The sequence below is a fragment of the Trachypithecus francoisi genome, unplaced genomic scaffold (assembly GCF_009764315.1).
Source record: "Trachypithecus francoisi isolate TF-2019V2 unplaced genomic scaffold, Tfra_2.0 Lachesis_group16, whole genome shotgun sequence".
Lineage (NCBI taxonomy): Eukaryota > Metazoa > Chordata > Mammalia > Primates > Cercopithecidae > Trachypithecus > Trachypithecus francoisi.
In genome coordinates this window covers 91,216,651-91,233,055 of record NW_022681461.1, presented here as the reverse complement: position 1 = coordinate 91,233,055, position 16,405 = coordinate 91,216,651, and the positions used below count along the sequence as shown (strand labels likewise).

Genomic DNA, 16,405 nt, shown 5'->3' with positions numbered 1-16,405 from the left:
GAAGATAAGGCCTTATGACTGAGACCCCTACATGAAGTAGTCAAAACTTCCCAAGTAGTACACTTAAAATAAAAAGGAAGACAAGAAAGAGTCATCCCAGTGGAAAAGAGAAGGAAACGTTAACAAGGAAATGTCTGCTCTGTGTTGACTTTGAGTGGAAGTGGGTTTTTCCCGTGAGAATTCAAACTCTGGTTCACTCCTCACACCATATTTGGGGTTCAGATTTTTCACAATCCATGCTGTCTGTGAACCTCTAAACGTAAAAACATAAAAACTCATCCAGAACTATGCTACCACAAGGACTCTTTACATGAGTAAATACAAAGCTGATTCTCGAAGGATATTCCCACTGCCTTTGTAAACTAAAAATAAAATCCCCCCCAAACGACTGAACTGATTCTCTCTTGACTACAAAGACCCCAGAGAAACTAGAAAAATTGAGTTCTTGGCCTTGACAGGAAGGCAGGCTAGATAGACCTCACCGTATCTCTCCATCCCCTGCTTTTGGAGTTCGGGCAAAACTGACCAGCATTAATGTTAAAATATAAATTATAGGACCTAACAGAATGGACTCTTTGTGACAATAAAATACCAAATTAAAAACAGGACCTAAGACCAAGCCAGACAAGAGTTAACTCACACACCCCTACAGGTCACTCTAACCCAGTGTACTGGTTAACAGACTTTTTTATAAGATTCCCTTCTGCTGAATCCAAATTTTTAGACAAAGCTTTACTCTTTCAACCAACTGCAAATTAAAGAATCTCATCTCTGAATCCACCTAAAAAGTCCCCACCTCAAGATATTCCTTGTCTTTTCAGTCTGAAACAATGTATACCTTCTATGTATTGATTTATGACTTTGTAACTCCTGCCTCCCTAAAACTGTAATTCAACTGTAGTGGGCACATTTCCTAGGGACCTCTTGAGACTGTTTCCCAGGCCATGGTCACTCATATTGTTTCAGAATAAACCTCTTTAAAATATTTTTACAGAGTTGGGTTTTTCCATTAATACCTACGCCAGTAGTTCTCAAACCTTTACATGCTTCAGAAACACCAGATTGCTGGCCCCACTCCCCAGTCTCTAATTCAGGAAGTCTGGACCAGGGGTCCATCAACTGTCATTTCTACTATTATCCCAAGTGATGATGCTTGGATAATTTAGATTTTGAATTATCAGGCAGAGAAGTTCTTTCCCTCCTCTCCTTGTTGCTTCTGCGCCAGCACACCAACTTTTCAAAGTACCAAGTATTGACAACTTAAAATTCTTAAGATGTTGATTCAAATCTGGTACAAGTACTGTCTCTATTATTTAATAATATAGAACGTTGTACAGATATTACAGTATAGAACACTGCTACAGATTTAGGGATCAAGGGAGGTAAAAGAGGTCACAATGGGAGGAAGGAAGGAAAGGCAGGTTTTATGCTTAGCATTAAATCTGATGAAAATGAGTCTTGGAGTACACCTCTATTAACACCAAACCATTTTTATTACCAAAACATCAACAGAAGTGAAATGAACCTGAGGGAGGCATAAGAATGCATTCCATAATTCCAGATGAACAAGTCAGAAGTCATTAAAGGCTAAAGAAAAACAATTTTATATGTAACATGTATCTTGGGTTTATATATATCAGCAAGTCTTAGAGACAATAGGAGATGCTGAGCCAGACAAACTTTTCCCAAACAGAAACAGGTTCCAAGTTCTACTCAGTGACTACAATGTGCCTCTAACGGCAACCACTAGGGAGCCCTAAGGACTTCCTTCCCAAAGCAGTAAAGAGGCAACCTGTGTGGGGGAATGGAATTTCTCAAGAACCTGGTCCTCTTTCTAATCAGTCAGAAGGACTACTCTTCACCTTAAATTTACAAATAAGCACGGCATTAGTTAAGAATCTTCAATTCTCCTTTAAATTCCCAGACTTTCCCTACTTGCCTTAATTATCTTTAACAAAAATGAAGTTTCTTATTCCACAACTAAGGAAAAACAGTTAAATGCAAAGGGCCCAGGAAGAGCAAACTCTCACTAAATTTTACTCATTTTAAATAAATGTGAAAACACTTAGAAATCAACACTCTATATAAGCAACTTGTTACTAGAAAATTAAGACAAGATCCTTTTTTGTTTTGCACAAGATGGATATAAGCTGGGGAAAGCAGAAAATTAATAATTTTATATTTGGATCACATAATAGTTTACAAAATGACTTCTAACATTACCTCATTTTATTCTCAAGATGAGGATTTTATTTTTAAACTATGTCCAGATAATATGTACAACGTGTTTTTTTGTTGTTGAGACAGAGTCTCACTCTGTTGCCAGGCTGGAGTGCAGTGGCGCGATCTTGGCTCACTGCAACCTCCGCCTCCTGGGTTCATGCAATTCTCCTGCCTTGGCCTCCCGAGTAGCTGGGACTACAGGCGTGTGCCAGCCAATTTTTGTATTTTTAGTAGAGACAAGGTTTCACCATGTCAGACAAGATGGTCTCTTATCTCTTGACCTCATGATCTGCCTACCTCAGCCTCCCAAAGTGCTGAGATTATAGGCATGAGCCACCACGTCCGGCCTAAAATGTGTTTCTATTAGTGAAACTGAAACTTTTTAAGGCAGTTCAGTAAACATACTGCCCTTGAACTACATAATGTACAGTCTTATCTCACATAGGACTTTCATTTGATGTATAACTCTTATACTCCTCAGATCACAATTTTGCAATGAAATCCAATCTCTCAACCAGACAACTAATATATTCTCCTGAAATGTTATTTTACTTGCAGACATAAAAGAAAAAAAGAGGGTTTGAATGTTGTTTTCAAAAGTTACCATAAACATGCAGAAACAAATTTTGCTCTTTGATATGATCCAAGTTTGTGTTTTTTTTTTTAAATGGAAGCCCAAAGAAAATAACAGTCTGATATGCAGTGACTGCTCAGAAAAGCACTCTAGTAGTATAACATACTGCAATCACATCATAATGAATAGCAATACGGTATTTTCCTATCATTGGCTATAACTGCTAGCACATCAAAACACAGGAACTGTAAATAAAGCGGATTCCTAAGTCGAAGGAGGCCTACATGGCTAGTATTTGAGTAACAGACTGGTGATGTTATATACTGTATTTTTCACAATTCCTAATTACACAAAATATCATTGGTTCACAAAAACTAATTTAGCTTGATGCTACAATTGTAGTTATCACTATATTCCTACCAGAGTACTAGATTCTACTCATGTATCTGTAACTATAATTTTAAGCTATAATTGCAGATAAGAGGCTAAAATAAAAAATCTAAAGTATAAACATTAAGCCATTGGAAACAGGAAAGATACTATAACAACCTGAAATTAACAGATCCTTTGAGAGATACCTCGCCTGGAGGTGTTCTGTAAACAGCTGGAGCTCAGAGGGTAGGAATATAAATTTAGGAGTGTTGGTATATAGACAGATCATAGTTCATGAAACTGCAGACACAGACAAAACTGCCCCCTCAAAAGTTTATGTAACGAAAACAAAGCCCAATACTGAGCCCTAAGAATCACCAACATTTAATGCTGGGTACTTGATTAGGAGAGGAGGGTAGAGTGTGATGGAAGCCAGTGAAAGGAGGTTTCACGGTGCAGGATAAGGGGCTGAAAAATATCCACCAGATGTATTAGGTGAGTGCAAAAATAACTGCAGTTTATGCATTGTTGGAATGTGCCGTTTGGTATCGGAATACATTCTAAAATAAACGTGGCTATGTTACATATCATTTTAATGGGAATGTCTCACTTTATGTTCTTTATTAATGACTTATTACTTGCTATTTATGTTTATTTTAGACTAGGGAAATGATGTTAGACAAAAAGCAAACTCAAGCAATTTTCTTATTTTAGTTCAAGGTGGGTCATAAAGCAGCAGAGACAACTGGCAACATCGACAATGCATTTGGCCCAGAACTGCTAACGAATATATGGTGCAGTGGTGGTTCAAGTTTTGCAAAGGAGGCGAGAGCCTTGAAGATGAGGAGTGTGGCCCGCCATGAGAAGTTGACAATGACCAATTGAGAGCAATCATCGAGCTAGCTGATCCTCTTACAACTATATGCGAAGTTGCCGAAGAACTCAATGTGAACTGTTCTATGGTATGGCCGGTTGGCATTTGGAGCAAATTGGGAAAGTGAAAAAGCTCGGTAAGTGGGTGCCACGTGAGCTAATCGAAAATTTAAATTAAAAAAAAAAAAATTGTTTTTAAGTGTCATCTTCTCTTATTCTACACAAGACCAAGGTACCATTTCTTGATCAGATTTTGATAGGAGACAAAAAGTGGATTTTATATGTCAACCAGTGATAACCACCTCAGTGGCTGGACCAAGAAGCAGCTCCAAATCATTTTCCAAAGCCAAATTTGCACGAAAAAGAGGTCACGGTCACTGTTTGGTGGTCTGCTGCTGATCTGATCCACTACAGCTTTTTTTTTTTGGAGACAGAGTTTCGCTCTTGTCATTCAGACTGGAGTGCCATGGCATGATCTCAGCTCACTGTAACCTCCGCCTCCTGAGTTCAAGCAATTGTTCTGCCTCAGCCTCCTGAGCCACTGCGCCCAGTCACCACAGCTTTCCAAAACTCTGTAAAATCATTACATCTGAGAAGTATGCTCAGCAAATCGATGACGTGCACCAAAAACTACAATGCCTGCAGCCAGCATTGGTCAACAGAAAGGGCCCAATTCTTCTTGCCCAATTCGTGCACGTCGCACAATCAACGCTTCAAAAATTGAACAGATTGGGTTACAAAGTTTTGCCTCATCTGCCATATTTAGCTGACCTCTCGCCAACCAACTACCACTTCTTCAAGCATCTCAACAACCAACTTTTTGCTGAGAAAAGGTGTCTACAACCAGCAGGATGCAGAAAATACTTTCCAAGAATTCGTCCAATCCTGAAGCAGTGATTTTTATGCTATCAGAATAAACAAACTTACTTATCGTTGGTAAAAATGTGTTGATTGTAATGGTTCCCATAATAAAGATGTGTTTGAGCCTATGATGATTTAAAATTCAGTCTGAAACCAGAATTACTTTTGCACCAATCTAATACCAACACAGAGGTCTCTGACAGAGCTAATTCTTTCTAATATGATTTGCCATCTCTTCTGGCATATTCTCCCCTTATGACAATTTTCAGAAAAGTTTTTCCCCCTCTTTTCTTCAATAATCTTCCATTTGAATTTAAAAATAATTCTGATAGTTCTAGAAACAAAATTCTGCTGATATTTTGGGTGGAAATTTCATTAAGTCTACAAATTTGCTAGAATACAGATATTTTCATAATTTGTTTTCTCTTTCAGAAACCTGGCATATTTCTCTATGTGTACAGCTTTTCAAATTTTAATTCACCTAATTTAACTTTAGCAAATTTGTTGAGGTGTTTGAACCAGAGTGCCTCCATATTGAACAGGGGTGTGGTAAAATAAGATTGAGACCTGCTGGGCTGCATTCCCAGAAAGGCAGGCATTCTGAGTCACAGGATGAGATAGCAGGTCAGCACAAGATACAAGATCTTGCTGACATTAACAGGCTGCAGTAAAGAAGCCGGCTAAAACCCACCAAAACCAAGATGGCGATGAGAGTGACCTCTGGTCACCCTCACTGCTACACTCCCAGCAGCACCATGACAGTTTACAAATGTCATGACAATGTCAGGAAGTTACCCACTATGGTCTATTTTTATTTTCTGAGAGGCAGTCTTGCTCTATTGCACAGGCTGGAGTGCAGTGGCACAATCTCAGCTCACTGCAACCTCTGCCTCCCGGATTCAAGCAATTCTTGTGCCTCAGCCTCTTGAGTAACTGGGACCACAGGTGCGAACCACCATGCCTGGTTAATTTTTGTATTTTTAGTAGAGACGGGGTTTCACCATGTTGGCCAGGCTGGTCTCGAACTCCTGACCTCAAGTGATCCACCCACCTCGGCCTCCCAAATTGCTAGGATTACAGGTGTGAGCCATGGCGTGGGAACCCCTATGTGGTCTAAAAATGAGGCATGAATAATCCACCCCATGTTTAACACATAATCAAGAAATAACTGTAAAAATGGGAAACCAGCAGACCTCAAGGCTGCTCTGCCTAGGGGGTAGCTAATTCTTTATTCCTTTACTTTCTTAGTAAACTTGCTTTCACTTTATTCTATGGATTCACCTCGAATTCTTTCTAGCACGAGATCTAAGAACCCTCTCTTGGGGTCTGGATCGGGACCCCTTTCTGTTAACAAATTTACAAAATAAAAGCAGTCATTAAGACACCACAAAACAGCAGTCATTAAGATACCATAAACACCCCTGAAGTTAATGGTTGTGCCAGATATAAAATTATCTCACCATGTACTTAATTACCTTTTGAAAACTTACTATCTTCAATCACAACCACTGAATCCATTGATAGTAAAGACATGGCTAATTTTAAAACTTTAAGATAGGGGTTGACAGCAAAAAGACATGAGGGAATTTTGGGGGGTGATGAAACTATTTTATTATTCATTGTGGTGGTGACTCCACATCTGTATGCATTTGTCAAAACTCACAAACCTATATGCTAAAAAGGTAAATTTTGTGTTAAGTATACATTAATTTAAAAATGTTTAAAATATTGTATGAAGCACTTTAAGATTCTAATTTTAAATATGGGTTTTTATAGAGATGCAAATAAGCCTACACTTACACCTCTTCTGTGGGCAATGAGTACACAAAGCCATCACTTTCACAGAAACATTAAAATATCGACCAAATGTGCACTGGGAAGCACATACAAAATACTCCTGGAAGCACTGCTTGAAATAATAGTAAAAACAAACAAACAAACAAAAAACAGGAAACTACCCAAATGTCAAGCGAAAAGAAAGGAGATGAGCTGCAGTATATTCATATAATAGAAAACTAAAAACAATAAAATAAATCAAGTATACAGGCAGATGCTCTAGTAGGGACGAATTTTTTTAAAAGTATACAAAGTGTGACATCACTTATACTAAGTTCAGAAACAAGCAAAATTAAACAGTATAATATCAAGGGATATTTTATATGGTAAAACCATATAGAAAAGCAAAAGGATACTGAAGAGAGATGTACCTGAGGCACAAGTATGGGATGTAACACGGAGGGTCATATGGGGGCTTCAGAAGTATTGGTAATGACTGGTTTCTTACACTAGATGGTCTCTTACTATTATATAGGTGTCTGCTTTATATTTTCTAAAGTGCATATATGAAATATTTCACAAATATTATTTACTTATTATTTCACAAATAAAGCATGTAAAATTTAAAAGAAAGCCCAGAATTTTTGGCAATTAAAAAGAAGTCTTGACTAGGAGGAATAGAAAACAAGCAAATATAAGAAGTAAAATGTAAAAATTTGTAATAAACAAGAACAATGACAGAACTGATAAATAATAGATACGACTGACCAAAAAAGGCTCAAAAACAGGGTAACTTATTTTGTTCAAAAAGACTGGAGGTTGAAACAACAGTAAGAATCCAGAAGAGTAGCAACACATTTTTTCTCCCATATGGCCACTTTACTAGCCACACACCCAACTCCTCATGCGACGGGGGGGAGGGGGTCAATTCACTTCTTTACTCCTAGAGAAGGTTGATGTCCTCAGAAAAGACAGGAGTTTAAAGGAAGCAGAGATGATGCCTTAAGAAAAAAATGAAAACACAGGTAAATCTGTTTAAAACAGATTATTCTAAAAAGAAGGAAAAGTAAAAGAATTGGGAGAGAAGGTACTTGAGGAGAAAGCCAAGAAGAATAAAGCATAACACATTAAGGCAATAATTTTGTGACATTAGATGGCTGGGTTAGGTTTTCCTTTGCATGTGGTTAGCTAAGTTTTTAAGGATAAGAAGCATAACTGGAACTAACAAATTATACCCTATTTAAAAGGTATCAACTAGATGAAGGTATCAGTATCTCAAAGGGGTCATGAGAAAGATCTAATTTGCTTCATGTTGAACAGTGGTAGGGCAGTTTCTGGGCTTTTTTAAAAAAAAAAGTCTAGTTCCCCCTACACCCCCACCCCAAAGTTCATCGAGGGCTTTTTTCTAAGGTTCAAGGAAAATAAGGCTTAAGTTAACTTAAGACTATTTAAATTAAAATTTAACAACAATACATTTCATCTTTCTTCAACACTCAAATGCAATTGGCTCTAGCTTTATTGTTTTGTTTTCACAACATGAGTTTAAATCTACATTTGGCAGTAGATTTCTCTGAAATTAAAGTTTATATTGAGTTATTGTTTGAAGACACAAAGGGAGTATGGAGAAAAGTATCCAAAAAAACAAAACAAAACAAAACAAAAAACCCTTTTTATTGGCGGCAGTAGTAAGGGTATTAAGTCAATTTCTTCCACAAATACATAGTAGACAAGATACAGCTAAAGTTAGATTTGAGCTCCTCCTCTGCCAAATAACTACGTATGTGATTAGGCACCTCACTGAGCTTTTCTTAGCCTGTTTCCACATCTTAAAAACCATCAATGACTAGTGTATTCTGAGGGCTAAAAACAGAGTTAATACACGCAAAGCAGAGAACCTGGCACAAATTCCAAGAAGCAATACCAGACTGAAGAGCCCTAGATCACCTATCCTTCCAAATTTTTTATCTCCAACTTTATATGTCACAAGCATTTCACTTTCATAACAACAGAAAACGAGCTGGCTCTTATCCAAAAGTCCCAGCCTTGATGATCAATTATTTCACTACCTCAGGTTTATATACACTGGCCCGCAATCCTACCACTCAGAGGCAATTGTGTAATCTGACTTTTGTGATAATAGCGATACTGACTTCCATTACTAGAACAGGCTTCTCTAGGAATATGGATTGAAAGTTTGGTAGCCAATGATTTCTATGGGCAGATCCCAGTAATCTTGTTAATAACCTAATGAGTTTCAATCCATTTACACACCTTACTTTCGAGTTTTCATTTTATAGTAAAAAAAAAATTTTTTTTTTTAATTTTTTTAACTCACAAGTTTACCCACAGGTAAAAGAAGACAAGTAACCATGTTTTCTCTCAGAAATATATGTTACTATCAAACTCTGGGTGCCAAGCAAGTAACTAGTGAACATCTTACATGCTTTCATTTTTCCTTTCCTACACAACTTCATATATTTTATACTATCTTCTACTTTCCTACAGAACTTGACCTATTAGGACAAGTGATTTAAGACCAAAAGATCAAAACATAAGAATATTAAGTAGTCAAATAATTAACAGTAGCTGAGTAGCTCAAGAAGACAAACATTCGTCAGAAAGGCTGGCTGAAAAAATATTAAAGTCCTCTAAGAAGAATACTTATTTCCACATACAACAGAAAACAAGGAGACGATATTGCGCATTTTGTTTCAAGCCTTCCTAGAAACACCGTACGTAGAATGTGACTTTCAGCCCTATGTAGGGAAAGGGTAAATATATAAGAACCTGGAAGAAAGCTTTGAAGTGAGCATCCTCTTGAACGGTAGTGTTCTGATCACTTGGGAGGAGAGGGAACAGGCTCTGAAGTCTCACCCTTTCACAAATCACCTTGTTAGGATGGCCAGGTAGAGATGCTGAATTGGCCCCGGGAGATATCTGGGAAAAAGAGGAAGAAAAGGATAGTTCATGGCTAGCTGCACCAATGTGGAGAATCATGCCTATGAAGGATAGTCTGGATTTTCTAGGTATTTGATGATTCCGCTAGCGAAGACAGGAAAGAAATTAAAAATCAATTTTAAACATCAAAACACAAAGATGGCAAAGGTTGCCTCTGGCAATGGATCTCTCTTGCGAAAACCGTTGGAGGCAAAACAGCACAGCCCAAGAACACCACGTCCTTCCTGTTTCCCAAATACCTATTGGTAACTTTTTCTGTTGGTGTTAATTCTGAAATCCTAAAGGACAGACTTCATGCTAAGAAAACCCAAGGTAAAATTACGTATCTTAAGTACAGAAAGGTTAAGTGTTTGCCTGGACCAAGATTAATACTTTTTCTCATTCTGTTTTTTAGTTAACCTTCCAAAATAATCATGTAAAGGAAGATGATAGATTTAACAATATTTGTGGCAAATTTTCTATAGCAATCATATGTTTCACCGCGGAAATCTCAGCTCTATTTAACACAAACCTAATGACCTTCCTAAGGAATAAAGGACACAATCATAAGCACAAAAGTAAATGATCGCCACGTTTCAAATGCTTGATTTGACCAATGCGGTGGTCACACCTGTAATCCCAGCACTTTGGTATGCCAAAGTGGGAGGATCGCCCCAGGATCTACAAAAATTAAAAAACAAAAATAAATGTTTGACTTGATCATGGGTTAATCCCCTTAAATTCATATGTAAATATACTTACTCTGTAACATTAAAAAAATCATGAACATAATGTGTTTCACTGTGCTGTGACAGTGAATTCTTCTTGGGGGGTTAAGACTAGTGGTCCCTCTTGTCCCTACACTAAAAGTTATATACTTTAACACGGTCTTCTTTTTAGAGTTTCATTGCCTCATTCGTTCACTCAACCCTACATTTAAGCGTCTATTTGATGACAGGCACTAAACCAAAAACAATGGCATCGTTTCCTACTTTCAAAAAGTATATGCTATAAAAAAGAAACAGAAGTAAATCACTGCATGATTTAAGTATTATGGTAACGGTAGGCACTAGGTGCTATGAAGTAGCAGCTGCCAAGAGACAGCAGTGTAGCCAGGGAACTGCAAAACATTCAGCATGGCTAGACAGTAAGGAAGCAGCCAGAAACCAATCATAAAATGAAATGCTAATTATATTAATATCCCTGCTGTTAATATATTAATATCCCTACCTTCCTTAGCTTTTTTATAGTATTTTGTTTCTGGTTTGCTATGGACCTGGTAAACACATAACTGTGCCCACTGGTAAGAGTAAAAATACTTCCAAAGACTCACCTAGAAGTAAAAAACAAAGCACTTGAAAACAGGAACTTTAGAATTCATTAGTTTTCTGTACAGAATGTTCTGATCTCTATACTGCAAACATGAATGTGCTATCCTTTACCATTAGGCAGAAGTATGAATTGCTGAATCAAGGCGTATTTACTGATCGATTCCTACAAGCCAAGAATTACATTAGGAAGAGTATAGAGACAGGCCAAATGCAGTGGCTCATACTTGTAATCTCAACCCTTTGGGAGGCCCCAGTGGGAGAAGAGCTTGAGTACAAGAGCTCAAAACTAGCCTGGGCAACGTAGAGAGAATCCCATCTCTACCAAAATAAATAAATAAATAAAAATTTAAAAAGTTAAGTTAGCGTGGCATGGTGGCACACTCCTGTAGTCTTAGCTACTCAGGAGGCTAAGGCAGGAGGTTCACTTGAGCCCAGTAGTTTGAGGTTACAGTGAGCTATGACTGCAATACTATACTCCAGCCTGGTCAACACGGTGAGACAGTTTCTAAAAATAAGTAAATATTTGTTAATCTAATAAGATATAAAGATAAAACATGGGCCCTACCCTGAAGAAGCTTATTCTAACAATTTTTGAAACCCAGATGCAAGCAGCCAACCATAATATATTTAAAAGCCATAAAATAGGGGAAAATTATGAGTAAGAGTTCTGAGTTAATGTGAAGGTAAGAGTTAAGGTTTCATAGAAAAAGGAGTATTTCACATTCCTAACTCAATCTAAGGAGGGCTTTTGCCACTCTCTCAAAATGGTTGGTTTCTTTATGCATCCTCTTGAGCTTTTCATTTGCTCATTATGCATCCTTTGTAGGATGTTATCCTAAGGCCATCCTGCCTTCAACTATCATGCCCAAAGCAGTCTTAGAAAATTGCTAGTACAAGTAGCTGGCTGGGAAAAGCCAAATCAAGGTCATGTTTCTTCTCCTTCAGTCCTTGTTCCTTTGAAATCTTACGATCTTGGTCAGAGACAAATGAAAAACTGGCCAATCTGGTCCCTGTGGCCATAATTTTCAGGCACATCCCCACCTACTCACAATAGTTTCCTTTAATCAGAAGCTCCATTTGTCTTAAAAAGGATGGACCAATATAACGGAGAAAAGCTATATTCAAATATAATGGGAAAAAACTATATTCAAATACAATGGAGAAAAGCTATATTCAAAGTAAGTCTGGGACAAAACCATAGATGGCCTTGATTAAAACGAGGTACAATTTTATTTTACTACTAGGTAAAATAAAATCACACACACACATTTTGTGTGTGTGTGTGCGCGTGTATGTATGGGACAGGCAGTCCCACACACAGGCCGCCCAAGATTACCTCTGGTGTACATCTATACAACCCCCTTCCCCATGTGCACAGGCAGGGCTGTGAATGTGATGTATTTCATTCCCATGATTAGGTAAAATCATATGACAAACGTGGAGAGGTGTTCAGATGTAATGAAGATTCCAAGTCAGGTAAATTCAAGTTAAAAAGAGACATTATCCTGGGTGAGCCTGGGCCTGACTTAATCAGAGAAAGCAGAACTGAGTCCTTCCCAAGAGATTCTCTTGTCAATTCTTCAGACTAAGCTGCTGTAAGAAGGCATGCGAAGGGTACCATGTGGCAGGGGCTTGAGGGCAGCTTCTAGGAGCTGAAAGCAGTCACCAGTTGACGGCCAGCAAGAAAATGGGGGACCTCAGTCCTCTAATCACAAGAACCACACTCTACCAGTGAACTTGGAAGGAGACACGGATGAAATCACAGCTCTGGGCCGGGTACAGTGGCTCACGCCTGTAATCCCAGCACTTTGGGAGGCCGAGGCAGGCAGATCATGAGGTCAAGAGATAGAGACCATTCTGGCCAACATGATGAAACCCCGTCTCTACTAAAAATACAAAAATTAGCTGGGCGTGGTGGCACACATGTGTAATCCCAGCTACTTGGGAGGCTGAAGCAGAAGAACTGCTTGAATCCAGGAGGTGGAGGTTGCAGTAAGTCAAGATCGTGCCACTGCACTCCAGCCTGGTGACAGAGCAAGACTGTCGAAAGAAAAGAAAGAAAAAAGGAACGAAATGAAGGAAATCACAGCTCCTGCAAGGTAAGGCCCTGGACAGGGAGCCCAGCAGCTAACCCATACCAGGACTCCTGATTCATGGAAATTGTGAGGAAATATTTGTGTTTTAAACAAATAAATGTGTGGTAATTTGTTACACAAAACAGAAAACAAAACGTATATGTATATAACTCGAATAAAAATTATTGTACCACAGTGAAAAAAAGTTGTTCTCCAGAATTTTGGCTACACTGATTTGATTACAAAGGATATAAAAATTAACACATTTTTATTTAAGCAGTATAACAGGTTTTAAAGCCTCAATCTGGTAACAGCTGGCTTCATGCCAGAAACTGAACTGGGCTCTTCCATCTTTATACACTGAACATCAGGTTTAACAGACTTGCTTAAAGTCACACACCTCAGAAATATCAAAACCACAATCTGAACTCAAGTCTATCAAATTCTAAGGTTCATACTCAACCCACTAAATCACCTTCTACTTTAAAGTAACATTCTTTATAATCTAGTTTGATTAGTAAATATCAACTATTCCACCAGGCCTATTTAAAACCATTTTTAGTACTTAAAAATAAACTTGTTTCCTGAAAACTGATATAATTTTTTCTTTAGGCTGGCATTACACATTTGTTAACTTTGGCTTTCTCTCAGATTGCAACCTGTATTTAAAAAGTCCTGCCAAGGAAACATCCTGAGACCAGATTAAGTCTGCAACTCCCAAAACTTATCATGTTTAATGTCTATTTCCGTATAATGATATGACTAACTCATTAAGCATAACTGAGAAAACCCTATTTCACAAGACTAAAGTTTATAGAAAATAGTTTAACCTTCTAAGCATCAACACTACTATTTTAGGACATCCTTTGTTTAATCTGGCCATTCTGTGTTTTGGTAACATAACCAACAACTTAACTTTTCTTGGAGACTGTAGGAATTATTAGTAATTACCGCACTAACATTAGCACTTAGGACAAGACACTGTCCCAAAACATTTAAAATTGCTTCTGACAACAGCATCCTTCTTCGTTCATTTCCTTTTTTTTTTTCTCCAATAAAAGTGAGAGAGAGGATACAGATACATGACTTCTAAGCCAGTATGACATAAGGTACTTATACAAAATAAGGTGTTCACAAAGGCCCACACAGCATTCTTCAGCATACCAACTGGTTGGTCAAAAGCACTAAAATCACAGTCTAATATAAACGATGAAAACAAAACATTAGATGAGAAGTCAGGTGCTTAGTGTCATCTCTAGCTACAAGTCTGGGTATCTGTAAAATGAAGTCAAATCCAGAACTCCAAATATTCTCACCACTTCCATGATGGCAACTGTTAATCTCTTGGAAGTAATTAGGTAGATTAATAGTTAAAAAAAAATGTTTGAATCTCCAACACTTAAACTGATAAATTATCAGGTTATATTCCAAAATATGAGAAAAGCCACATGCATCAATATGGTCACCACACCACAACAGTAGTGACAATTTAAAAGGTAACTAGAAGCAACCTAAATGTTTAACAAATATTTGCTAAGTAAAATTACGGTACACTTACTTCAACTATGCAGCCATTAAAAAGTAGCAACCAGAAACACTACTACTTGGGGGAGGGGAAAATTACGTAAATGCTATGATCGTAAGGTAGGGTTAAATATAAACAGGACTTCATAAATTCAAGGAAAAAATTATCTTGGAATATTAGGAAGGGAAACAGAGAACTCCCTATAAAGATTAAAGAGTAGCCAAATCAATGAGGCGACTTGAGCATACCCTCAGGAGAACATGTGTAAGCTCCATGTCCTGTTCAGCACAATGTTACTAACACCTAGAAGAGTACATGGCACATAGCAAGCATTCAACTATTTATTAAAAGAATCTTTCAGACTGTAAGCAAATGATATACAGCCTGCCTTTCTCATTTGTGTAACAAGTTTCTTAGAAATCTGGTTGGCAATGAGACAAGCTAAAAGCTTTGATCAAGGAAGAGATCTGATGCACTTACCTGCAGATCACCATTAAATGAAGACAGTGGTTGCCCAGTAAGTCCACCCCATCCTGCTGAGGCAGAATAAATCATTGAGCTACTGATGCATGCTGTGCTCCTTGCTGGGATTTTCTGTTTCCCTGTTCTGAGAATAAACTAGACCGAAAAGTCACCCTTCCTTTGAGAAGAGTTCTATCACTGGGCCTAAAACAAAACTATTTCCTTGGCTTCTGTTTTCTGGGAGCAGAGTTCTCTGAAAGGATTTTGATAGTGTGGAGCAGGGGTACTCAAAGGCCCAGGTGGCATTCTTCAAAGCTAGTCCAGGAGAGGACCCTGGAAGCAGGAATGGGGCTGTGCACCCTTGGAGTTATGCAAAAGGCAGGCCTGGATGGGTACAGGGATCTTTGGGGGATGACAGAAATGTTCAAAATGTAACAAAAATAATCTAATTGAATGGAGTGAATTTTATGGTATGTAAAACATAACTCAATAAAGCTCCTTTAAAAAAAAAAAAAAATCAAGGGCCTGGTTCTGGAAAACTGAGGTCCAAACACTGGATAGAACTGACCCTCTGAAATGTTATTACCCTTTGAAATCCAAGACAAAATTTCTAAGTCATTCATCTCTAAGCTTCAACAATTCTCATACACAAATGACATATGAAAAAGAATGAAAGGAATAAAAAAATCATTCTATCACTACGCAATAGTCACAATTTGCTTTTCATATATATGTGTATATATGTGTGTGTGTATATATATACACACATATATACACACATACATGAAAAAGAAAAATATATATATATATACATTTTCTTTTCTTTTTTTTTTTTTTTTGGGAGACGGAGCTTTGCTCTTGTTGCCCAGGGTGGAGTGAAGTGGCACAATCCTGACTCGCATGATTCTGACTCACTGCAACCTCCGCCTTCTAGGTTCAATCAATTCTCCTGCTTCGGCCTCCAGAGTAGCGGATTACAGGTGCTGGCCACCACACCCAACTAATTTTTTGTATTTTTAGTAAAGACAGGATTTCATCATGTTATCCAGGCTGGTTTCGAACTCCTGACCTAAGGTGATCCACTAACTTCAGCCTCCCAAAGTGCTGGGATTACAGGCGTGAGCCACCATGCCTGACCTAAAAAATAATTTTCAAAAGCTAATAGGTAGTATTAGGAGAAAACTAAGGACTGGTACTATGTGGGTGAGGATGTTCATTACTGCCCAGCACTGCGACAATCATTTCTAAAAAGAAATTATTGTTCCCATTCTTGAGTTTAGGCAAACAAACTGGACCCATCTCTTTCTGAGAGCACAGCAAAAATAGGGTCTGTGAAAACAGCCTAAGGCTCCCCTACTTCCTTTCCCTAGTCCACAATCCCATAAGGTGATAAAAA

At 38.0% G+C, this 16,405-nt stretch overlaps 1 protein-coding gene across 16 annotated transcripts in view; it reads right to left on the bottom strand.

The window, feature by feature from the left end:
• The window catches only part of RNF38 (ring finger protein 38), a 148,823-nt gene that overhangs the window by 41,917 nt on the left and 90,501 nt on the right, over window positions 1–16,405 (bottom strand). For 5 of the 16 annotated variants that reach the window (XM_033238091.1, XM_033238086.1, XM_033238093.1 and 2 more), the window contains one exon: window positions 9,467–9,616. The exons of 6 other annotated variants lie outside the window; for them this stretch is intronic. In XM_033238091.1, the coding sequence (XP_033093982.1) occupies window positions 9,467–9,616 (150 nt within the window). The remainder of the gene's footprint in view (window positions 1–9,466; window positions 9,617–16,405) is intronic. 5 more of the 16 variants (XM_033238088.1, XM_033238099.1, XM_033238097.1 and 2 more) reach the window with 2 other exon arrangements.